Here is a 26,313-nt window from a genome sequence, read left to right on the forward strand (position 1 = left end):
TTTTTCCAATAGGAAAATCAAGGCCATGGACAAAATATAGCTACAATCTAAGCAAATGTTAACGAAAGAATTATTCAATTTTAATCAATCGGATTAGAAATTTGTGATTATAACAATACTTTTCTTAATAAATTAAACTCTGTTGGAAAATCAGCATTAAAATTTATTTTTAGTATTTCAAAATACAGCAAAAACTATCTGCATTCCTGCTATAAAATTGATGACGTATCTACCATCCTCATTCGAAACAAATTGAATCTGTTTATCAGATTACTGAGTTATCCGACTTGTTTTTCCTTGATTTAAATCAAATATCTGATGTTAATAAGGATAACTGCTTTATCAACGAAGTAATGAAAATTTTCAACCGACTAGAGCTAAGCTTCATTAAGTGTTTGATTAAGGGGGGAAAAAATCATTATCAAACGTCGTAACGATGACGTAGAAGAAAATATAGCGGAAATTTTATACCAGTCCTTTGAATTCTGAAACATCAGAGAACAAAGAATGATATTAAAAAATTTGATGGAAGAAAGCATTCCAAGAAGAATCTAAATTAGAATTTGAACTAATAGTATAAACTACTAGTTTTATGGCCTTTGTATTTTTTACCTGTAATTTTGGGTAATGAAAAGAATAGATAAATATTATATTTAATTGCAATAAAATTCAACCAACTAAAAATCCTTAACATGCGAAAAGAATGCCAACAACCAAAAAAAAAAAAATGTTCAAGTTTCTAAAGAAATATTTATGTCAAAAAAAAACAAAAACACACACACTTACAAAAAAGGTCAGTTCATAAAGCTACCTTTCCACTGTTTAAGAAATGATGGGAATACTATTATCAATTGCGCAGGCGATGCTGATATAACTATTTTTTCAACAACATTAGGATTGGTTTCATAAAGTTGCTGGCATAAAAAATGAAGCATGAAGGCATTAAGTCCATATTTTAAATTAAAACTGAAAAAATGCAGTTTATTTATTTTATTAACAAGAAATATCTTGAAGTGGCATACAAGAGATAAACAAGGTCAGCTAAGTTTCCACCATTGAACCAAACAACTTATTACCTTGGATTACGATTGGATTTACAGGTCAGTTAATATATTAAACTAACTCGTTCCAAACTCTCTACCAGTTCAATTAGGGTTTCTGTTGCTGGTTTAGGTTGTAAGGAAGGTTCTAGACGATTCATACCAGAAGATTTGGGATGGTAGTTAAAGAACATTACCAATAATGATAGATTTGTGTATTGCACATCACAACTTGTCTTAAGATGTAAATGCAATGATAGTACTCAAAAGCGACAACAATGATGTATTCAAACGAAATATTTTTGACGTATTTTAACTGTTAATTTATAATATTTCACTTTTTTTATTTTGTCATAATTTTAAACCAAAATCATCTTTAATTAATGTGTTAACTTTATAGCATAAACCTACTTTCTTGCGTTAAAACATTAAGCAAAAATTCATTATTATGAAGAAATGTCAATAACTTATATTTCCCTAGGGCTTTCAAGGGGGTCCCACGGATTATCAACGGGGTTCTTTTTGGTATTACTGAAGGACATTACAAGAGTATGCGCAAAAGAAAAAAGCACATATCATCTGAAATAATGAAAATAACTTTTAAATACTAATTTAGCCCAAGACTGTTTTGTTTCTAGTTCCGCCTCCACATCGCTATTGTAGTGACACAAAGACAGACAGTCTGTCTTTGTGTCACTAAATTTGTTAAAAAAATCCCTACGGGTAAATTTATTAGAAAGGATTAGTAGAAAAACAACAACAAACAAACCGAAAAAAACATCTATCATAAAACCACTCTACTGACACATTTGTCTTAAACACCGGCAAAAAATAGCATTTATGTGAGTTCATTTACATAAAATCGTCGTTTTTATCAATTTTTAATAACAAAAATAATTAAACAACTTCTTTTTTAATTAAAGTAATTTAAAATCAACTACAATGACAATAAATGAAAACAGTTGCATATTAATAAGAAATTTATAAAAAGGGTTTATAACCTAAGAAAAAGGGTTCTATATACAAGATATAGGACAAATAATGAATTTCTGTTTTTATAAAAAAGTAAAGTTTATCAAGCAACAAAAATATTTTATTTAATGAAAACTCAAAGAAATATCACACTTCTACATTATTGCAAAATGTAACTGCTAAAAAAAAAAGATATTTATTACAACGAAAAATATATTGCTTTTAAAATTATTCAAGATTAATTTTACTATTAATATTAAATTGGCATTATAATTATAATTAATACAAATTCTTAAAGTGCTAATTACCATGAGCGGCGCCAAATACCAACCTCCGTTTACCAGGTGGCACTAAATGCTCCGGAAGAGCTGACGGTATTTCATCATCATCTTTTATTTTAACCTCAATTAAATACATCGCTAGCGCAAACTCTTCTTCGTCTAGATGACCATCTTTGTCAATATCAGCTAGCGACCAAATTTTGGCAAGAGCATTCTTAGGTAACTTAGATTTCATCATTTCCTTTTTCGCTGCTGCCCCAGTTATTTTTCCCTCAATAGGATTAAGTTCATTAAATAACTTATCATATTTTTGTTTATCCCCAGATGAATTAACAACCCATTGACTAGTTCCAGCCCCTAACGCATAGCCTTCTGCAGCACCAGTTGCAAATGGATTGAGTTCTCCTTCAGCACTCGAAAACACACCACCTCTGACAACTTGAGAATCACCTCGGGTTTCTGCTTCCTGAGGTAACATAGCCATTAATCTAGCAATATCCTCACTTAGCATTTGATCGACTTTTTCAATCAATTTTGGCCTGAGATTGGGAAACTTAGAAAAATCATGCAATTCAAGATTTTCTTGCATTCTTTCTAAGTTTGGAAAATCCCCTGGAGATATTTCATACTGACCTTGAATACGCCTGTACGTATCACGCAAATTCTTGATGAGCTCTGCCTTTTTTTTTTCTTTACCAAATACTGCAGGCATCTCATCTTTTAAAGCAGATATAATGTAAGCATGAACCTAAATGTTAAAAATAAATCTACACAAATCTTAATATACATACATACCTCTTTATATATATATATATATATATATATATATATATATATATATACATATATATATATATATATATATATATATATATATATATATATATATATATATATATATATATACTATATATATATATATATATATATATATATATATATATATATATATATATATATATATATATATATATTTATATATATATATATCTATCAATTAATGTAGATTTGTACTCTTTTTTAATTTATAACTTAACATTTTAAAGAGGATATATTAGCAAAAAAAAAATAAAAAAAATATATATACGATAAAATCTTTAATTAAATATCTTTTTAAATATGTGAAATTTTTGGGTTAACTTGAACTTTCTTTTTTATTACATTGCACAGTGGGCCAGAATTCACTTTTACTGGACAAAATTTACAACTAATTTAATATTAGGGCTATATTGACTAAAATTAGGATGAGTAATAATATGATGTCTGCGCTTCTTATAAAAGTGTTTTTTTTTATTCGTTGCTATGGATACCAAATTTCGGATAGCAAAAATCTAGTTTTGGTATTTGCAGATATTTTTACAAGTGCTATGTTTATCAAATTTTACATAAGTACCAATATGAGGTCGCGCTTTTTAAAAATATGAATATATTTTTTATTTTATTGCAATGGATACCTAATTTTGCTTAGCAACAACTAACTATTATTAGTTGTATATGTTTTATTTGCGCTATGTACATTATTTAGTACGTGCTATTACACGTTGCTAAATAAACTTGTTTTCCTGTAAAAAAAAATTATATTCTTGCTTAATTAATTAGTTTTCTAAATAGCAGATTTTACGAGCGTCTACAGAATTTTTAAAATTTGTATGGTTATACAGTTCCCATGCATTCACAATCACCAAAAATCTTTGACAATGTATGCTACAAGTAGTACAAGCTTAGCACACAATAACTCACAAGAATTTGAAGCTGAAAAAGTTGCAACTTTTCTTTTCTTTGTTTTTGATGATGGTTTTTGAAATGATAATGTAGGTCTGCCGAGTTGTATCCTTCATTAATGTGGTATTAAATCATTTACAAGCCAACCTGAATTTTTTCTAATAAACTTTGGACTGGTTAGTTTACTTTGAATCCATCTCTGACCATAATCAAAATGAATAAACGAAATTGACTCTCAAACTTTTCGCTTTGAAACTCCAAATCTTGTTCTTTAATAAAGTCGTATACTGTCGTATACAGTATACAAGTATACTGTTTTCTTTTTCATGTATTAACAGACTGTTGAGTCAAATAAATTAGTAAACTTTGTTTCTTGTGACACTCATTAAGCCCTAATAAAAACAGTATTTCAACATCTAAAATGAGTAGCCACAACCAAGCCAACCAAAATAGATTATTAAATCCATTTGGTTTGACAAGCGCTCGATTAATAACAAAAAAATTTAAATTAGGATATATATATATATATAAATATATATATATATATATAAATATATATATATATATATAAATATATATATATATATAAAAATATATATATAAATATAAATATAAATATATATATATATATATATATATATATATATATATATATATATATATATATATATATATATATCAACCTTCGGAATTAGGGTTGGCATTTGGCAATGCCGACCTAACTGCCGACCTGAAAGTGTTTGAATTGCCGACCTCCTTTTTATGTTTTATGGTCACACCTTTGTATCAAACAATTATTGCCAACCTAATCTTTCCTAATTCCGAGGGTTGATATATATATATATATATATATATATATATATATATATATATATATATATATATATATATATATATATATATATATATATATATATATATGTTTATACATATATATATATTTATACATATATATATATATATATATATATATATATATATATATATATAAACGATATATCTACATATATATGTTTATATATATGTCTATACATATATATATGTATATATATACTATATATATATACGATATATATATATATGTATATATATATATATATATATGTATATACGATATATATATATACGATATATATATATACGATATATATATATATATATACGATATATATATATATATATATATATATATACTCTATATAGATATAGAATATAAATGTTTATATATATATATATATATATATATATATAAACGATATACATAAAAACAATATAAATGTTTATATATATATATATTTTTTTTTTATTTTATTGTTCAGTAATACGTTTAGTATGAGTAATACCGTGTTATATGTTTTCCGCTTTTTTTAAAATTTGTGCAAATAAAAGTTTTTGAGCGCAATTACAGATTTTTGGTTAGGTAAAAGAGTTCAAACGTAAAAGAAAACTAAAGTGGCGCCTAGTGGCAGCCAGATTTATGAAAATATTAAAGCAAACATATATAAGTTTTAAAATATATGAGTATAAAAGCAAGATGTAGCAATAAAAAATTAAAAAGCAAAAGTTATACAATAAAATATAACATACTAAGCATATTTAAAATTGCTATAAATATGTTAATTATTTACCAATTTTAGTCTAACAACTTTTAAAATCCAGATAATATATAGAGTTATAATATAATATTTTAAAAAGCGTAATATTTTATGTAAATGTTATTTATTTCCATCGATTTTTTAAACAACATTTTTCTTTTCATATATTTTTTTCTAATTTACATTCCCGTCTACTTCAACCACAGCATTATTATATTCATTAAAACTTTAAGTGCATATAAAGGGTTTTAAATTATTTTATAATATCTTTATAATGGTTTGAAACCATTAAGACATCAAAATTCTGATTTTGTTTTTTATACTTTTGTCCTGTCATTGGCCCACTGTGCATTGTTACAAAACTTAAAACTTTTTAAAGAATTACTGAATAATCAATTATGTACAGAGAGTAGCAAGATACAAGAAATCAACCTATAATATAGTGTTAATCAACTCATTTTAATTAGTTTTAATTACAAAAGTCATTTCAATTAATGTCACTCTCTTGGTTAATGTTATATAAAAACAAATTTAATAACTCTCTCTCTAGGTTGATGTTAAATAATAACAAATTGTTAATATTCAGGAATATTACCAATATTGCGTTGAATGGCTACACTCTTACTGAGCCCTTTGCCTAATGTCTTCTTGAATTATCATTCCATACTGACCTGTCATAGAAAAAATTTATTGCAAAGTTAGCATAGTCATAGATAAATTTTAAATAAAAAGTATGTATGCTGGAATATTTTTTATATGCATATGTACATTTTTTATGGCATATTTGGTCACATTTTGACAATGTAAATATTATTATTACAGCATATTCCCAAATGGTATAATGTTAAAAATGTATATCAGCTTCTCTTTTAAAGCACTTAAACACTTAAACTGTTTTATGTTTAAAAAAAAAACAAAATATAATGTTTCATTTTTATTTTGAAGGATTTCTAGCAAATATAACTTTCAAATATAGACCATTTCACTATTTTGCATCTTTTAAATGTTTTACATCAATGTTATAATTTTAAATTTGAACATAAATACTATTTATATTATTAATTGTAGAGATATAATGAAATAAAACTTTTTTTTATAGATTTATTCTTATTTGTTAAAAATATAATTAGTTTTATGATATTTCGAGGGAATATTGATATCATCGTTATCGAGTGTGTTAAAAAATTTTAAAAAAATAAAACCTCTATACTATACATAATTGTTTAAATTTACGAAACAATGTTCTTTGGAAGAGCTTCTTTTTCAGAGTTTTATAAGAGAGTTTTTGTGACATGAGTATTTGAACATGGGTTTCCAAAATGACGTTGTCAAATAATTGCCATCATCCCGGTTAAGACCATTGTCAATAAAGGTATTTTCATTCTGTTGTATTTGCTTCCCTAACTTTCCTGTTTTTGCTGTTAACTATTTATTTCTATTTTTAAGATATTGGAACTGTTCCAGTGGAAATTTCTTTGAAAAGTTTTGAAATGTTCAGATACAGTGTTAATCTGAGATGATATCTTTAGTCTTGTTCCACCAACATAACATTTGCCATACGCGCACTCTAATTTAGTGCGTATTGTACTTTTTAAATACTCTTTAACTTGGGACTAATTACAGGGATCACATAAGTTATGTGGTTTAGGTCGGCAATTTTTTGCTAACCTTATTTTTCCTAATTGCAAGGGCTGCATATATATATATATATATATATATATATATATATATATATATATATATATATATATATATATATATATATATATATATATATATATATATATATAAATTAGTAAAAAACACTTATCTAACTTTTTTCTTCAACTTGAAGTTTCACCATTGCTGGATCATCAGGAAGAGTTACTAAATCAAATCTCAAAAAAAAGAGCTACTAAATCAATCTCAAAAAAAATTCAATTTATAGAAAAAAATATTTTACAGGAAGTTATAAATTATTATAAAAAAATTTTACTTACTATATTTTTTTGGTTAACGGGAAGTTACAGAAAGTAATTATTAAATAAATTTCTTTGGAATGGGGATAGTTTAATTTGGTCATTTGTTTTTATAATTATTTAACAGGTATTTATTTTTGTGCCTACATTTAGAAATTAATTTAGATTTTTTATTTAATAAATTTTCCTAATTTAAATGAGTAATTATTTCAAATTTTTCTTGCAAACATAGCATACATTTTCTGGAAATGTTATTATAGGCAGAGGCAGATTTTAGAATAGATTATTGTAAATTAAATTTTTCTTTTTTTCTTTTAAATCTCAAATATATTTTAACAGCATAGTCTCTTTTGAATATTTTTTGTGTTTACATGATTGTTTGTGGTTGGCAAAACGTTTTTTTTATTCCCCTTGGTTAAGCCAATATATTGTTTATCAGGGTTATTTTGTAAGGAAACAATGCACTTGTAAATTATATTTTTCGAAAGGCATTTTCCATTTAGAGGGTAATCTATTTTTTGTTTACAATTTCAATAATCAGTGTTTTTTTCTTTTATATGTTCATTTTTATTAATTAACGCGTAGTTGTGGCCTTTTATAATTCTTTCTAAATTTTTTGTACAACTATAACTTACTTTAATGGTATTTCTGTTAAAAATCTTATGTAATTTATTAGAAAATGTTTGTCTACTAAATTAAAAAAAAAAATTACCTATATTTGTTGAAACATTTTTGCTGTATGGGGGTTGAACCAAATTATGTTTCTATTTCTAATACGCTTTTTTGCAATTTTCTTTTCAAATTTTCGCTCGAAATTTTGAAAGCCACTTTTTTTATGGGCATCTTCATAAACGCGTTTAGAGGAGTTAAAAATATTTTTATTAGAAGAGTTTTGGTTTAGCCTATTGTTAATTGAAATTGGAATTTGTTTTAGAATTTGAGGGGGATGGTTCGAATTCACATTAATATACAATAATTCGTCATTAGGCTTTTTGTAGGGCTTATAGGAACTTTCTGAGAGGTTAAATATGACATCAAGAATAATAATATCAAATTGTATAAATGTGCATTCATTTTTATTGTTAATTTTTACCCCTCAATTACAGCAAAAATTTTAGATAAAACAATAGAATTTGGAAAATCCCATTTAGAAATTACTGAGGACAGTATAATTAAGCACTGCAGAAAAACTTTACTCTATTTTAATAAGGAAACGTGGAAGATAAAAACACAACTACGCGTTAATAAAAATGAACATATAAAAGAAAAAAACACTGATTATTGTAATTGTAAACAAAAAATAGGTTGCCCTCTAAATGGAAAATTCCTTTCGAAAAATATAATTTACAAGTGCATTGCTTCCTCACAAAATAACCCTGATAAACAATATATTGGCTTAACCAAGGGGGAATAAAAAAAACGTTTTGCCAACCACAAACAATCGTGTAAACACAAAAAATATTCGTGTAAACACAAAAAATAAAGGGTAAAAATTTCTTTAAAAACAAGGGGTTGCACCCTACATCACTGAATTCGCTGAAATTTGGCAAAAAGGTTTAAAGATATAAGTTAGGAAAGAATGTAAATTTTTTTCAAAAAATTCTCATCCCTTTAAGAGTTACAGCAACTTGAAGTTAGTTAGTTTTTGACTGAAAAATGAAGGGGGAAAAGTGTTGGAAATAAGCCAATTTACTATTATCTTTTTAACAAGCTTGTGGTAATGTTGTGAATCTAAAATTTGGTACCAAAGGAGTTTAAAATCAGCTGAATCTGAAAATCATAGTCTCATATCTTTCAAAACAATAGAATATAGTTTATTGTAAGATCCACAAAACGCACTTACTAACAACAATAAAAAAGGACATTGACAAGTATAGCTCTAGAAAAAATCTGACTGATGGAAAAAACTTTTGGTTTTGATTTTCTTAAATATTCGACATATATCTACTTTGCGAACCAAATTTTTATTGGCCTTATGTTTTGTCGAGAAGTTATTAATGTTTTGGTTTTTCAATTTTTCTGAAGAAATTTTGTATAAAAAAAAGGTTCGCAAATGTATTTTGATATTGAACTAAATACAATTATTTTTATTTTTAAATTAAATTGGTCTAATTAATCATAATCTATAAATTAATTATATAATTATGTTTTTTTAAATCAACTGACTATAATTATTAGTTAGTTGATTAAAAAAAAATAGTATATATGATTAAATTATTTACAAAGTTATTACAAAACATAGTTCAACATTTTGTAAATTTATAAATGTGTTACTTGTTATTTTCATTACATAATAGTTATTTCATTTTTGTTACATAATAGTCATGTCATTAAATTAAACAATATTATATAACCTTTTATTCTTAATTGTTTTATTGTAATCAAATAGTGATTATCTCATCAATAAAAAAAAGTAAAAAAATGACATGCAAATGTCTAATAAATATTACCATGTTAAGTTATATAACTAAATAAAATTATATTCAGTTATATTTTAATTTCACACAAATTTTTTGTAAATAGTTGGTAGAGAATTAATAATTAGTAGGTACTTAAGAATTTAAAATATGTCTATTAGAACTAATAGCAATTTCTTCAAGCAATATGTTCCTTATAAATACAACTTAAATTTTTATTGTGGACACATTGTTTGTGTTTAAGTGTGATTTACATGGTAGGACATAGTATTTAAGATTTCTTGTTTTTAAGTGTTTAGACTGTGATTACTCATTATAGTTTTATATGGATAACAAAATAAATTACTGCTTTGTAAATAATTATGGAGCTTGTTATAAACAGTCATATACCCAAGTAAGAAATCTGATTGAAGATATTGACAGCAATGTTAAAAAACTACTTGTAAAACGAACAAATATGAAAAAAGAACAAATTACTAGCATATGCACACATCATCATGATATGTTAGTTGTAAGATATGAGGGTAATCAGAAAAGTTGTTGTAATCCATTTCTGACTCACCAAAAGGTGTGTAGAGGTAAAAATTTATATATTTATATTTCATTAAGTAATATCATTCTTAATAAATTGTATATAAGTTTTTTTAATAATTATCATTATTTAATTAACGTTATTTAAGTAATGTAATTACTCTTTTTTTTCAGCATCGCTACGTGTGATTACAATGCATACTGTGTTAGAAGCAGAAATTATAGGTTTAAATCTTACACCTGGAAAGAAATTGTGTCCAACCTGTCAAAGTAAAGTTATGAAACGTTTATCAAAAAGTACGAGTGAAAATAAAAATAATGAAGATTTTGATATTGTTAATGAAACGTCCATTCAAAATAAAAAAGAAGGTGTGGTTACACACTTTACATTTGCTGGAGTATCTCCTATTAAGGTCAAAGGATTGCATAAGTCAGGTAAAATCTAAGAAGGTAAACAAAAATTGACCGCATTAACAACCTCCATTAAAAAAAGGTAGCTACTTCCCTTAATATATCAGAAGAAAGTTTTGAAGAGCAGTCAAATTTTGTTAACGAATATGTTGAAAAAGCAAACTTGTTTGATAACATGATGGTATCACTAAATAACAAAATTGCAGAGTCTACAGCAACATCTAAAAAAATACAACTGACAACACTTGCTCCAACAGATTGGTAAATAAAAAAGATTTCGGAAACATTATATGTAACAAACTATGTAGCTCGAACTGCACGTAAGTTGGCATTAGAAATTGGTTTTTAACCATGCCTAATCCAAAATTAGGAAAATTTTTCCTGATGTAACAGTTCAAGACTTTTTATGAAGATGATGAACATAGCCGTATAATGCCTGGTAAAAAGGATTATGTAAGCATAAAGAAAAATGTCTACATGCAAAAACGTTTGCTATTATGCAATTTAAAGGAATAGTTTGTTGCCTTCAAAACCAAGAACCCAGAAATAAAAATAGGACTTTCAAAGGTTTTACACATTGCAACCTAAATGGTGTATTACTGTTGGTGCCTCAGTAACACATTCTGTATGCCTCTGTATTCTATGTGCTATTCATCAGAATTTGAAACTGCTTTTACATCCTCTTGGTGTAACATATAAAGAATTGTTACCTTATATTGTCTGTGATATAACTAATAAAGACTGTATGATGCAGAAATGTGAAAAATGCCTTGCAACTAAGAATGCATTTGTTGAAAAACTTTTTGATTTAATTGGAGAATTTGAAGATGATGAGGAGGTAGAATTTGATCAGTGGACAACAACAGATAGGTCAAACTTGACACATAATAAAGAGCCAGTGTTTGAATACATCGAACTAGTATGTAGAAAAATGGAAAAACTTGCACCACATTCTTATTTAGCAAAAAGTCAAGCATCATACCTGAGATCAAGAAAAGAAGATATGAATGAGGTAACAGCATTATTTCTGGGTGATTTTTCAGAAAACTATAAATTTGTAGTTCAAGATGAAGTGCAAAGCTTTCATTGGACAAATTTTTAATGTACACTTCATCCTGTGATTATTTATTTCAAAAAAAAAAAAAAGGTATTCTCAAGCACAAATCTTATTTTATTATTTCAGATAATATGATCCATGATGTGAACATGGTATATAGAATTTTTGATGTTGTTAGCAATGATATAAAAACAAATCTGCCTCAAATAAAAAATATTGAATACTTTTCAGATGGGTGTGCAGGTCATTATAAGAATTGCAAAAATATTTTAAATCTTTGTTTCCATCTTGAAGATTTTAGATTTTTTGCTAAATGGAACTTTTTTGCAACTAGTCACGGTACGCAACCTTGTGATGGGATAGGTGGTACAGTCAAACGTTTCGCAAAACTAGCAAGCTTGCAAAGAGATATGGGTAATCATATTTTGTCTCCACAAGCAATGTATAAATATTGCAATGAAAACATTGAAGGTGTACTTTTCATATATATCTCATTAGAAGATTTATTTTTGGCGAGAAACACTTTTAAAGAACAATTGGATACTGCAAATACAATACTAGGAACACGTAGTTACCATCAATTTGTACCACTTGGCCATCAAAAGGGAAAAAGTATATGCTTAATATACCTTTTACTATCTATTAAAAAATATGCATAACTTTTGTTGGTCAAATAGATTTTTGATTTTAGCAGAATCATTGTCAAAAATATTTAAATTTTATTTTGGGCTCACAATTTCCTTTCAATGCATTTAATAAAACATGTTTAACAAAAATGAATAAAGGCATATGTTATTATTTTGTCTAGGTAGGCACAAAGCTATGCAGTGTTGATGAAGAATTTGCTTTAATTCATGACTTTGGAAACATCCAGATAACAAGTGTAAACCTAGTACCAGGTGATTTTGCCTATGTTTCCTATGAGCAAAAGTGGTGGATAGGAGTCATTGAAGATATTAATCTGAAAGAAAAAGACGTGCTTGTAAAATTTATGTGTCTGAATGGTCCTGCGTGGTTGTTTAAATGGCCACCAATAGATAGCCAATGCTGGATTCCAGATGTCCACATTATTTGCAAAGTTGAGGTACTGATAACAATAACAGGACTTTGCTACTATTTAGCCAAAGACGAATTAAAAAAAAATGTTATCCATACTTAAACCTTATGCTTATGTGTACAACTTATAAATAATGTGAATGTAAAGCATGTATAAAATCACTAAAATTGAATATTTCTTTTTTATACTTTTTTATACCTTTTACAATTTTAAATAACATATGAAAATAAATAAATAAAAAAAGTAACTAAATTGTTAATTTCTGATTTGATTGATTGGTAAAAGGTAGGGATTGAGTGTCTGGTTTAATAAGTATCACAAAATTTTGTGTCCACATCAAACATCAACAATTCCTTAAGTAAACATAAGGCCAAAATAAAATTGGTTCGAAAAGTAGATGTTCATCTTATCTTTAAGAAAATCAAAATTAAATTTGTTTTCTACCAGTCAGACTTTTCTTATAGCTATAATTGTCAATGCCTTTTTGTATCGGCATTATTGAGTGTATTTTATGGATGGTAAAATAAACTTCATTGTTTTCTTTTGACAGATAAAAACCTATATTTTTTGGATTAAACAGGTTTTAAACTTTTGGTACCAAATTTCAGAAGTGTAGCATCACTACAAGAATTTTATAAGGGTAAAAGTAAATGGAATAACTTTTGGCACACTTCCCCCCTTCCTCGCATTTTTCAGTCAAAATCAAGAAAACTTCAAGTTGCTGTAAGTTATAAACGAATAGGAATTTTATGAAAAAATTTTACAGTCTTCCCTAATATATATCTCTAAACAATTGTGCCAAGTTTCAGAAAATTTGGTGATGTAGGGTGCAGATTTGTGTTTTTTTGTGCTTTTTGAAAAATTTTTAATCAATAATTACTCATTTAAATCAGGAAAATTTATTAAATAAAAAATCTGAATTAATTTCTAAATGTAGGCACGAAAATAAATACCTCTTAAAAAATTATAAAAACAAATGACCAAATTAAACTATCCCCATTCCAAAGAAATTTATTTAATAATTACTTTCTGTAACTTCCCATTAACCAAAAAAATATAGTAATTAAATTTTTTTAGAATAATTTATAACTTCCTGTAAAATATGTTTTTCTATATATTGAATTTTTTTTGAGATTTAGTAACTCTTCCTGATGATCCAGAAATGGTGAAACTTCAAGTTGAAGAAAAAAGTTAGATAAGCGTTTTTTACTAATTTCTTATTGCTCTGTTCTTTAAGAACATTGAGCACTCTATTTGTAAAATACACTAACATAATTTACATTATCTTAAATTACATATATATTAAAACTTTTGGTTTTAAAATACCAAAGTATTTAAAAACTTGTTCAAAAACTTTACATACAATAGACTGAGTGAATAAAAAAAAAGGAATTGCTTTTACTCAGAGTTTTTGGAGTAAATGCTCAGTTTTACATGAATAAAAATCTGAGTGAAATTGCTCAAATTTTTATTCAATTTCTTTTATAATAAATAATCGTATTTAAACCTTTTAAAACTGTATTTAAAAGTGATGTACGAAAATAAAATAAATCAATGTACCAAATTCATCTATTTAAATTTTATTTGGAAACAATCGTCTTTTGTTCTTGTGTTCTCTCTACATCACACAAAGAAGAGAAGCAATTTAAATATAAAAACTTTTGAAGATGAAGATTGCTCAGAATGAAACGAGATGAATAATTTTAATTAAACATTTGAAAATTTAAAAAATATTCCTGATTTGAATATAACCCACCAAATAAAAAATCATTTTAAAGATATTTATGTACCCAAAAAATGTCAAATTTTTCTACTTATGTGGAACCTTAATTTGCTTGTATATATTGAGTTGAAAAATGCGAAAGATATGAGCTGTCTTTGCGCGATTGCATTTTGTCTTTGCACCATTGCATTCTGACATTTCAAAAAAATCAACCAATCATTGCAATTGCAATGAATTATTTATTTTTAATTTAAATTCACAATTTCGTGAAAATGCTGCATAAAATTTTTTCCTGGCTAACACTCTATAAATATATATATATATATATATATATATATATATATATATATATATATATATATATATATATATATATATATATATATATATATATATATATATACAATTTCTTACTACTTTTGCTTATCTTTGTAGCTACAATTTTTTCAGAAAAAAAGGGAAAAAAACAAAGAGCGATAAAAGAAAAGTTTGCTGCCCCAAACCAAAGCCTCAGTTGAGATAGCGGCATTCCTTTGCTATAAAACAGTCAATATAAGCAATGAAGCCCCAGCAACAGGCTATTTTAGTGTGATGCCATTCTACTTATTTTAACACACATTTACAGCTGATTTGCTAACAGTAATAACCAATAGGTTTTATTGTGCATTAGATAAAGGTGAAGAGGTTAAGGCCATTGCTCTTGACATTTCTAAAGCTTTTAATAAAGTTTGGCATCTTGGTATTCTCCATAAGCTTTCTTCTTATGGTGTATCGGGCAACATCTTTAAGATTATTGAATCCTTCCTTTCCAATCGTAGTATAAAAGTTGTCCTCAATGGACAGCACTCTTCTTCATATCCTGTAACATCAGGGGTTCCTCAAGGTTCTATCCTTGGCCCCATACTCTTTTTAATTTACATTAACGATCTTTCAGGTATTCTCACATCTAAGGTGGCATTGTTCCCTAATGATACTACCAATTATTCTCGTCGTGATAAGAAGTCAACACTCTCTGATTACTTGGAGGGGCATTTGAGCTTGAAAAGGATCTCACTTCTGTTACAGCATGGGGCTCACAGTGGCTGGTGAACTTTAATTCAGATAAAACTCAATTTTTTTCAGCCAATCGTTATCGCAATAATTTAGATCTTCCTATATTTATGAACGGTGATGTACTCGACAAGTCATCTACTCTTCATCTTCTAGGATTAACTTTTACTTCTGATCTTTCTTGGAAATCATATATCAAATCTGTTGCAAAATTAGCATCTGCTAAGGTTGCGGATCTTCTAATGATGCCCAACCTCCAACCATTATCACATTGTCATAATGTTGCTTCTCTTTCTTTTTTCTACAAATACTATAATGGGCACTGCTCTAAAGAGCTAGTGCAGAGGTCGGCAAATTGTGGGCCGCAGCCCAATTGTGGGCCTTTGCTACATAATTTGTGGGTCCCAAGCTACCTAACTGCATAATATACAAAGTAGTGTAGTTGTAGGCCTTTTAGTTGTTTTTTAGGCTGTAAAAATTATAAAGCCTCCTCATAAAATACTCCCTAACACCAGATCTTGTCATTTTAGACATAGCAAAAAAATAATTTTAATGCACTCTAACACTGTAGCACTTTAAGACTTCAAATAAGATCCTTATACTTAAAAGTTAAATCATGCTAAAAAATTACTCTACAAAAATAAAAACATTCGAAAAGCACGTCAAAAATAATTAGAACATTCAAATTTGTTCAGATGAAGTAACCCAAACAATAATTTAATTAATTTAGCGCTGTAAAAACTATTTCATATCAAATATACCAGTGGTAAAAGTTATCGTCTTTAGAATGCTTTTCGTACTTTTCTTGAATAAAAATACTACATTGTTTAGATTTTTTACGAAATAAGTATTATAAAAGAAATAGTCTGCAAATCTTTAATGTTTTAAATAACCGGTTTTTTAAGACGCAATATTTGGAAATTAAATAACCAAAAATTACTAGAGTATAACCAGTTATAGAGTAACCAGTTATCGAGTTTGGATGCTTTACTCAGAAGTTGCAACTCTGATAAATACACACATTAACTTGCAAAGATATGCCAGGTAAACATGAAGCAAAGCTTAATTATGTACGTCAGTGGAATGAAAAATGGGAGCTGATTTATTTCTTCACTGAGGGACCAAGTAACAATGCTCTATGTTTAATATGTAACGAGACTGTTAGTGAACTGAAAGGAACCAAGCTTGAACGTCATTTCGTATCAAAACATGAATTGAACAATACTAAATATCCTCTTGATTCAACAACCAGAAAAATAAAATACGACTCATTGAAAAGCTGTTTAGAAAAACAGAAAAATTTGTTTCAACAAATGTCTAGCAGTGTTGATTGTGAAACTCGTGCCTCTAATATGGTGTCATGGATATTAGCAAAAAACCTGAAACCATTTACTGATGGTGAAATAATCAAAGAATTCATGATTGAAGCATCAAAATTTCTTTTCCCAAATGATAAAAAAATTCATGACAAATTTCAAAGTATGCACTTGTCCGCGCGTACAGTTACTCGAAAAATTGAGAAAATGGTTGTTAATGTTTATGAACAATTGTCAAACAATCTGTCAGAAGCTGAATTTGTGAGTATCGCTCTCAATGAGTCTATTGACCTTGTCGGTAAAGCACAACTCTGTGTTTATGCACGTTTTATCACTACGAATTGTTGTTTATTTGAAGAACTGCTTGGAATTGAACCACTGGAAACAACTACAACTGGACAAGACATTTATGACAAATTGTTCAAAATATTAAAAAATAGGAAAGTGCCTCTTCAAAAAATATATTTTCAGTTGTCACAGATGGCGCTCCTGCTATGATTGAAAGAATTCGAGGAGTTGTTACTTTGCTGAGAAATAGTGGCGAGTTTCCTAACAAATTTATGTCATATCACTGTGTGATACACCAGGAAGCACTGTGCGCTAAAGTTGCGACAATTGATGATGTAATGACAGCTGTAGTAAAAACAATCAATCATATACATTTCAATGCACTCAAACGGCGTCAATTTCGTGCGCTAATGGAACAAAATGAAGATGAACATGGTGATCTTCTTCTTCATTCAGAGGTATATAGACAAAAAATAAATAATTTACCATTACAATCAAAAATAAATGTTTGTCTATTTTTTGCAGGTTAGGTGGCTATCAAGAGGAAATATTCTTAACAGATTTTGGGAGTGTTTGCCAAGTGTACTGCAGTTCATGGTAACTCAAAAATTTTCATTCATTACAATGTCTATTGAAGAGTTTAAGTGTAAACTGGCTTTCCTTTGCGACATCACAGCACAATTCAATGTTCTGAATAAGAGATTACAAGGCCGCAGTGTGCTGGTTTGTGATTTGATCAACCACATCACTGTGATGAAGACAAAACTTAATTTGTACAAAACTCAATTTGCATCTGGTAGTTGTACTCATTTTCCTACTTTAAATGAATGTCAACCATCAAGGGAAATGTTATCGTCATTTTCATTAATAGTGACTGCTCTGTATGATCAATTTTAAAACAGATTTAATGAATTGGAAGACTTAAAAAAGCATATGGTTTTTTTGTGTTATCCATTTGACTTTGATACGAATGATATTAGTATTCTAAAGGACTTTGAAGAAGCTGATATTTTAAAAGCAGAGGATGAACTAATTAACTTTCAATGTGACGACGAGTTGAGAAAAAAGGCACCAAAAAAAGATGAAGATGGCACTTTTGGTGAAAATTTAATTATTTTCTGGCATGCTGTCATGAAGGAACGTTTTCCAGTTCTTAAAAAACATGCAATAGACTTATATGTATGTATGGCACTAGTTACCAATGCGAACAAACATTCTCAGCCATGAAAATAATAAAAAATGTTTACAGAACAAGACTGACTGACACTCATTTGAATGACCTTGTGCTAGCTGCAACAACAAAATACTCACCAAATTTTTAATTGTGTTTTATGTGTTTTTTTTCTTAAGTATGTATTTTGTATTGATACAATTATTAGTTCTATAATTTAATTCTATACTATATACTGTTATATAGGTAATATAACCTATTTTATATATAATTTATTTATTGCTGTGGGCTGCAACTAAAACAAGAATTTTGCAAGTGGGATCCTTTGGAAATATGGTGCCTACCACTGAGCTAGCGTCTCTAGTGCCATCTACTAAAATTCATTCTCGTGTTACTCGTCATTCAATTAAGTTTCATCCTTTTTCTGTGACTGTTCCTAAGTGCTCCAAAAACTCTTATTCGTCTAGTTTTTTTCCTCTAACATCAGTTCTTTGGAATTGGCTTCTTTCATCGTGCTTTCCTGATTATATAATTTGCAATCCTTTAAGTCGCCTGTCAATCATTATCTTGCTCTACAATTTTCATCTTTTCTCTTCCAGTAACTTCCAACTTTAATTAGTGGTTGCTTACAGCCTTGTTGGTTAAAAAAAAAAAAAAAAAAAGTTGTATATATATTTATATACAGGGGTCAAAATAGGTGCCAACATTAGCGCCTCTTGGACCTTCTTTGAAACTTGGTGGGGACAACTAACTTAATGTTACTAATGTTAATTTTTTCTGACAGAATGAACAGTGATTAGTTGTGCCAACATCCAACACCTTTTTTGACACCTGTATATATATAAAGCTCTTGGAATTAGGGTTGGCATTAGGTAATGCCAACCTCAAAGTGTTTGAGGTTGACAAAAAATTGCTATTTTCACTACTATTTTTATCTATATTTATATTCATCAACAAATTTCAAATTTCACGCAATAATTTCTTAGTGTTCAGTTTTTATGATATAATTTGAGAGGGCTTTAAGTGTCAAAACTCAAACATCTAAAAATTTAGTGCACACCTTTGATATATATATATATATATATATATATATATATATATATATATATATATATATATATATATATATATATATATATATATAATATATGTTACTGTTACCCGCAGTACCAGGAATTAGCTAAATGCTAATGTTTATACTATAATTTAATATTGCAACTCTGAGTTTTATGTGTTATCACAATCATCAGTAAAAGTTTAATTTTGCTAACGTAGCAAAATTAAACTTTTACTACTTGCCTGACGATTGTGATAACACATGAAACTCAGAGTTGCAATATTAAATTATATTATAAACATTAGCATTTAGCTAATTCCTGGTGCTGGGGGTAACAGTAACATATAAATTATATAGCTCTAGTTTATCTATTGAGCACTCTTTCAAGTATACAATATTATACATGATAATATAAAGATATTTTCTTTATTCATATATATATACACTTTCGTATATATATATATATATATATATATATATATATATATATATATATATATATATATATATATATATATATATATATATATATATATATATATATATATATATATATATATATATATATATATATATATATATATATATAGAACTCTTATATGTTGTCAGAAAGTTTTTTCCGTATTTTGTTGACAAAAGGTAGAAATTAAAATGCAAGAGCGGAATTTTTTTTTTATTAAGTGATAGACTGCCTGCCCCCAACCAAACCCTCAGTCAATGTAGCAGCACTCCCTTGTGAGTCAGGATAAAAGATAGTAGATGTAGAAGCACTCTGTTGCAAGTCAGGCTATTTGTCAGTCGATGTAGCAGCACTTTGTTGCGAGTCAGGCTATAAGATAGTCGATGTAGGAACACTCTGCGCATGATTTACAGTAAATAAAATTAAAATAAAAACATTTTATTAAAAAAAATAAAAATAAAAACATTGTTTATATTGTTAAAAATATTCAGAATGTTTTGAAAAACATTCTGGTCAATTAAATTTGCGTTTTTGCGGTTTTTAAAAAAATGATTAATTTGTAATTAAATTATTGGTTTTAACTTTCTGATAACACGCAAATGTTGGACGAAAGTCAAAAGTAATTAAAAGTGACGTATGTGTTGGCGTAAGAATCATTTTTTTCCATTCGTACTTCCCAAATGCAAGAATCTATAGAACTATATATATATATATATATATATATATATATATATAATATATATATATATATATATATATATATATATATATATAAATATATATATATATATATATATATATATATATATAAATATATATATATATATATATATATATATACATATATATATATATATATATACATATATATATATATATATATATATATATATATATATATATATATATATATATATATATATATATATTTATATACACAGTGAAATCTTTTTTTTTTTGGCTTTGGAAAATAAATACAGAGGCTTGACTCCAAAAGTACCATTTATATATATATATAGATATATATAGATATATATATATATATATATATATATATATATTTTTTTTTTTTTAAACATCTTTGATTCCAACAAGGCTGCAAGCAGCCACTAATTAAAGTTGGAAGTTACTGTAAGAGAAAAGATGAAGGTTGTAGAGCAAGATAACGATTGACAGATGATTTAAAAGATTGCAAATTATATGAATCAGGAAAGCAAGATGAAGGAAGCGAATTCCAAAGAACTGATGTTCGAGGAAAAAAACTAGACGAATAAGCGTTTTTGGAGCACTTAGGAACAGTCACAGAAAAAGGATGACACTTAATTGAATGACGAGTAACACGAGAATGAACTTAAGTAGATGGCACAAGAGACGCTAGCTCTTTAGAGCAGTGCCCATTATAGTATTTGTAGAAAAGAGAAAGAGAAGCAACATTACGACGATGTGATAATGGTTGGAGGTTGGCTGCAAGAGCAGGTCCAACTATGTTTACAATGCGTTTTTGCACCTTGTCTAAAAGAGAAAGGACATCATTAGAAGATCCGCCCCAGATATGGCAACAGTATTCCATACAAGGCCGGATTTGAGATTTATAGAGATAGAGAATAGAATCCAGAGTAAGAAAGTGGCGAGCTCGATAAAGAGATGCAACCTTAGCAGATGCTAATTTTGCAACTGATTTGATATATGGTTTCCAAGAAAGATTGGAAGTAAGAGTTAATCCTAGAAGATGAAGAGTAGGTGACTCATAGAGTACATCACCGTTCATAAATAAAGGAAGATCTAAATTATTGCGATAACGATTGGCTGAAAAAAATTGAGTTTTATCTGAATTAAAGTTCACCAGCCACTGTGAGCCCCATGCTGTAGCAGAAGTGAGATCCTTTTCAAGCTCAAATGCCCCATCCAGGCAATCAGAGGGTGTTGGTTTCTTATCACGACAAGAACAAATGGTAGTATCATCAGCAAACAATGCCACCTTAGATGTGAGAATATCTGGAAGATCGTTAATGTAAATTAAAAAGAGTATAGGGCCAAGGATAGAACCTTGAGGAACCCCTGAAGTTACAGAATAAGAAGAAGAGTGTTGTCCATCGAGGACAACTTTTATGCTACGATTGGAAAGGAAAGATTCAATGATCTTAAAGATGTTGCCGGATACACCATAAGAAGAAAGCTTATGGAGAAGACCAGCATGCCAAACTTTATCAAACGCTTTTGAAATGTCAAGAGCGATGGCCTTAACCTCTCCACCTTCATCTAATGCACGATAAAACCTGTCAGTTATTACTGTTAGCAAATCAGCTGTAGAACGAGAAGATCGAAATCCATATTGATGGTCAGAAAGTAAGTTATTAGATTCAAGATGAGAAATTAAGTGTTTGTTAATTAAAGATTCAAAAACCTTGCTTATGATAGGAAGAAGACTTATGGGACGGTAGTTAGACGAATCAGATCGCTCCCCAGAATTATTGAAGATAGGGATAATAGATGCGGCTTTCCAGCAGGCTGGAAAACAAGACTCTGATAAGCACTTGTTGAATAGTTTTGAGAGTATAGACGACAGCTCCGGAGAACACTTCTGCAAGACAATAACAGGTATGTTGTCTGGGCCACAAGCTGTAGAAGAGTCTAGGCAGGAGATCACTTTAGATACAGATGCTGGAGTGATATGAATGTCAAGTAATGGATCAACCTGTTTGTTAGCAATATCAGGTAGAACGCAATTAGTGGAGTCAAGAGATGATATTGATGAAAAGTTTTTAGCAAACAGTTCGGCTTTGTCTTTAGGTGAGGTGACAAAGTCTGAACCATACAAGAGAGGTGGAATTATAGATTTGCCCTTATTATTGATATTATTAAAGATTCTCCAGAAGTCACGAGAGCCTAATTTTTGAGATGAGATACGAGATTTCATGACCTGAGAATAGCGGGTTTTGGTGTTAGACAAAACCTTTTTACAGTTGTTTCTAGCAGTATATATATATATATATATATATATATATATATATATATATATATAATATATATATATATATATATATATATATATATATATATATATATAAATATATATATATATATATATATAAATTTTTCAGTGTATTTTCTGAGTAAGGCGCGCACGCATATATACATAGTTTTTAAGCTTCAATTAAGCCATGCCGCCTACACATTTTTCACATAGCCATAATTGTTTCATATTACTTTCTATTCCTGTATGTATTTTATCCACAATCTTTTAGTGCTTTGTAATTTTGGATAACTGTTGCTTTTTAACACTCGGATCTGTGCATTTAGTTTTATCTGCCCTTCCCTTATGGTCTACTATGTTATTGGTGAGCAATTATTAATAATAATTATTATTGTTATGCAATTATTAATAATAATTGTTAATAATTATTTATGTATATTTCATTACATTATATTTTAGGTTGTCCAAAAAAACAACATTATTTAAAAATGCCTATACACACTACCTAAATGTGTTCATTATATTAACACTAGATTTAAAAAACATTTAATGTGTTAAACTATCTAATATTACCTATAAAAAAGTTTTTTTTAAATGTTGAGTTTTAAAAATGCAAAATTATATGAAAATTTTTAAAATGATAATTATTTTATAAAAAGCTTATTGAAAAAACATTAACTTTTATATGACATAATGATCATTTTTTAAATTTTCATTTTTCTTTATTTGAGATACAATACGATTTTTTTTTTTTAATTTCTATGGGTTAAAACCCATAAAAAATTTTTAATTTAAAATTTTTATATCTAGTTTTATTTTAATATATAGAATACATTTAGGTAGTATGTATAGACATTTTAGAAAATTTTTTGTGACACCCTAATATATATACTCAGTCAAAAAGATTGTTTCATGAGTGTTGACATTATATGATGCAAAATTTAACTAAATTGAAAAATAAAAATTTACTAATAGATTTTTAAATGTTATTTTTATCTATTAGTTTTTATTTTAAATTAAAACTAACTAAAATAAGAAAATAAATATATTTAATATAATATATATATATATATATATATATATATATATATATATATATATATATATATTTATATATATATATATATATATATATATATATATATATATATATATATATATATATATATATATATGTATGTATGTATGTATGTATATATATATATATATATATATATATATATATATAATATATATATATATATATATATATATATATATATATATATATATATGTATGTATGTATATATATATATATGTATGTATGTATGTATGTATACAGTGCTTGACGTGGAAAAAAAAGAAGAAACATAGTGATTTTAAGCTAAAAAAACCATCCTGCCTTATTATTGTTATATTAGGAGATTTATAAAAAGGTGATGGGATGGTTTATACTTCAGAAAATTATGACGGGATAGCATCCTGCCGCATCCTGCCTCAGTTTGAGCACTGTACATATATATATATATATATATATATATATATATATATATATATATATATATATATATATATTATATATATTATATATACATCAAATTTAATACCTTTGCTAAACGTGCTCGCTTGATTAAGTCATTTAACTTTCTAAGAGCAGCATTTTTAGGTAATGTTTGCAAATCATTAAATAAATCATTTTCTTCAAGTTCAAATAATTTCCTGTTATCATCAATTCTTAATGGTTGATCCCAAAAAGAACCAACATATACTCGTGTCACTTCTGGTGTTTGAATAACTTTGCCGAGTGACCACATCATTGCTCCATAAACTCTCATTAACTGTTGTGTAGAAATCATGTCTGCTTTATTTAAAACAATTCTTATTTTATCATCAAATCCATGTAACGCTTCAATACCACGTCTAAATTCATCTGATATGTCCAATTTGTGAGCATCAAATAATAATATAATTCTATCTACTCTCTCAGCAAACCATTCCAGTATTGCAGTAAAATCATAGCCACGATTAATTGATTGTTTTTCACCTGATAAAATACCTGGTGTATCAATAAGTGTTATTGTTTCAAGAACAGGGTTTTTTGTTTCAGCACAGCTTAAACGATTAAGAAAAGCATTTCCAAATGCAGATAAAGATCTAAAATTTTTGTTTGCATCAACTACCAATGCATTCCCTGGAATAATTCTATCATAAGCACCATGCATAACAGCAGTAAAGCAATCTGTTGTTGGTTCCGGCCCAACCCTCATGCCAGGAAAATCTTGTTCTAATAAATATTTAATAAACGTTGTCTTCCCCGTAGAATATTGACCAACAAGAAGAACCATCGGTTTACCTAAAAAGTCACTATCTTCTAACTTTGGTGAGTGAAACTCGTGAAACTTGTAACATTCCTCTAAAGGCAATAGTTTTTCTTTATATAAGCGAACAAGCCCTTCTGCAACAGAATCAAACACTTCTGGGACTTTTTGTTTTTTATTCCAGCGAGACATCTCTTGCAAAAATGGATATATATATATATATTAAAGGGTCTATTATGAAACTTTTTAACTACTTTTAAACGTGCGACTGTTCAAAGATTATTATTATTTAAACACTAATAACGCAACCAAGATTACGAAACGAATTCGATTTGTGGTGACGTATAGGGATAATTAAAATAACAATTAAAGAAATTTTAAAGAGGAAAACATTTAAAAAACAAATTATATCAAATACTAAAATCTACCAATACATAAATATTTGTTGTAATAAACGTAGTCTCGTTTTTTGAATGATTTGACTTTTATTTATTTAAATTTAAACCAAAATAATTGTCGATACTTTAACAAATCAACAATAGCCCCCGTTTTTGCTAACGTAGCTAAGTTGAAAAAAGTGAAGGAGTGATAATCCGATCGCATATAGTTTATTTTTTTTGAGTTCAACTGTTTTTTAATTGTCGATTTAGCAAGTGATGAACTAAATTGCTTGAAAAAAAGTTTAACTTAATACTAAATATTAATAGTTAACGAGAAAAGGATCGAGTTTTTTTAGCGGTCGTTTATTTTTTTAGCATCAGCTGCCTAACCTTTGTTGTTGAAATCAAATAAAAGATTTCCATTGGTTACTATTATTATTTATTTCCAAAACATACGGAGAAAATTAATATTGTTTAATTTTTTATTTATATCTTTTTTATTCCGAATATTTTATTGTTAAAGTTTCTTACGGATATGGAAAAATAGTTGTGTAT

The 26,313-nt window shown here is 27.4% G+C and overlaps 1 protein-coding gene across 1 annotated transcript; it reads right to left on the reverse strand.

Moving 5' to 3' along the window:
* Window positions 1–1,806: 1,806 nt before the first annotated feature.
* Window positions 1,807–26,068, reverse strand: LOC100211925 (EH domain-containing protein 1). The gene is made up of 2 exons (XM_065799138.1): window positions 24,668–26,068; window positions 1,807–3,041 (listed from the first exon to the last, which is right to left on the reverse strand). Exons 1-2 carry the CDS (start codon window positions 25,568–25,570, stop codon window positions 2,313–2,315), a joined length of 1,632 nt encoding a protein of 543 aa, XP_065655210.1. The 5' UTR covers window positions 25,571–26,068; the 3' UTR covers window positions 1,807–2,312.
* Window positions 26,069–26,313: the final 245 nt, after the last annotated feature.

Source organism: Hydra vulgaris, chromosome 06, assembly GCF_038396675.1.
Source record: "Hydra vulgaris chromosome 06, alternate assembly HydraT2T_AEP".
Classification (NCBI taxonomy): Eukaryota; Metazoa; Cnidaria; class Hydrozoa; order Anthoathecata; family Hydridae; genus Hydra; species Hydra vulgaris.

What these genes read in the sequence shown, in the direction of transcription:
- LOC100211925 (XM_065799138.1), bottom strand. Translation starts at nt 25,570, where the DNA reads ATGTCTCGCTGGAATAAAAAACAAAAAGTCCCAGAAGTGTTTGATTCT. An exon ending in AGCGAGCACGTTTAGCAAAG is followed by an intron (nt 3,042 to 24,667) that starts GTATTAAATTTG and finishes TTTAACATTTAG; the next exon opens with GTTCATGCTTACATTATATC.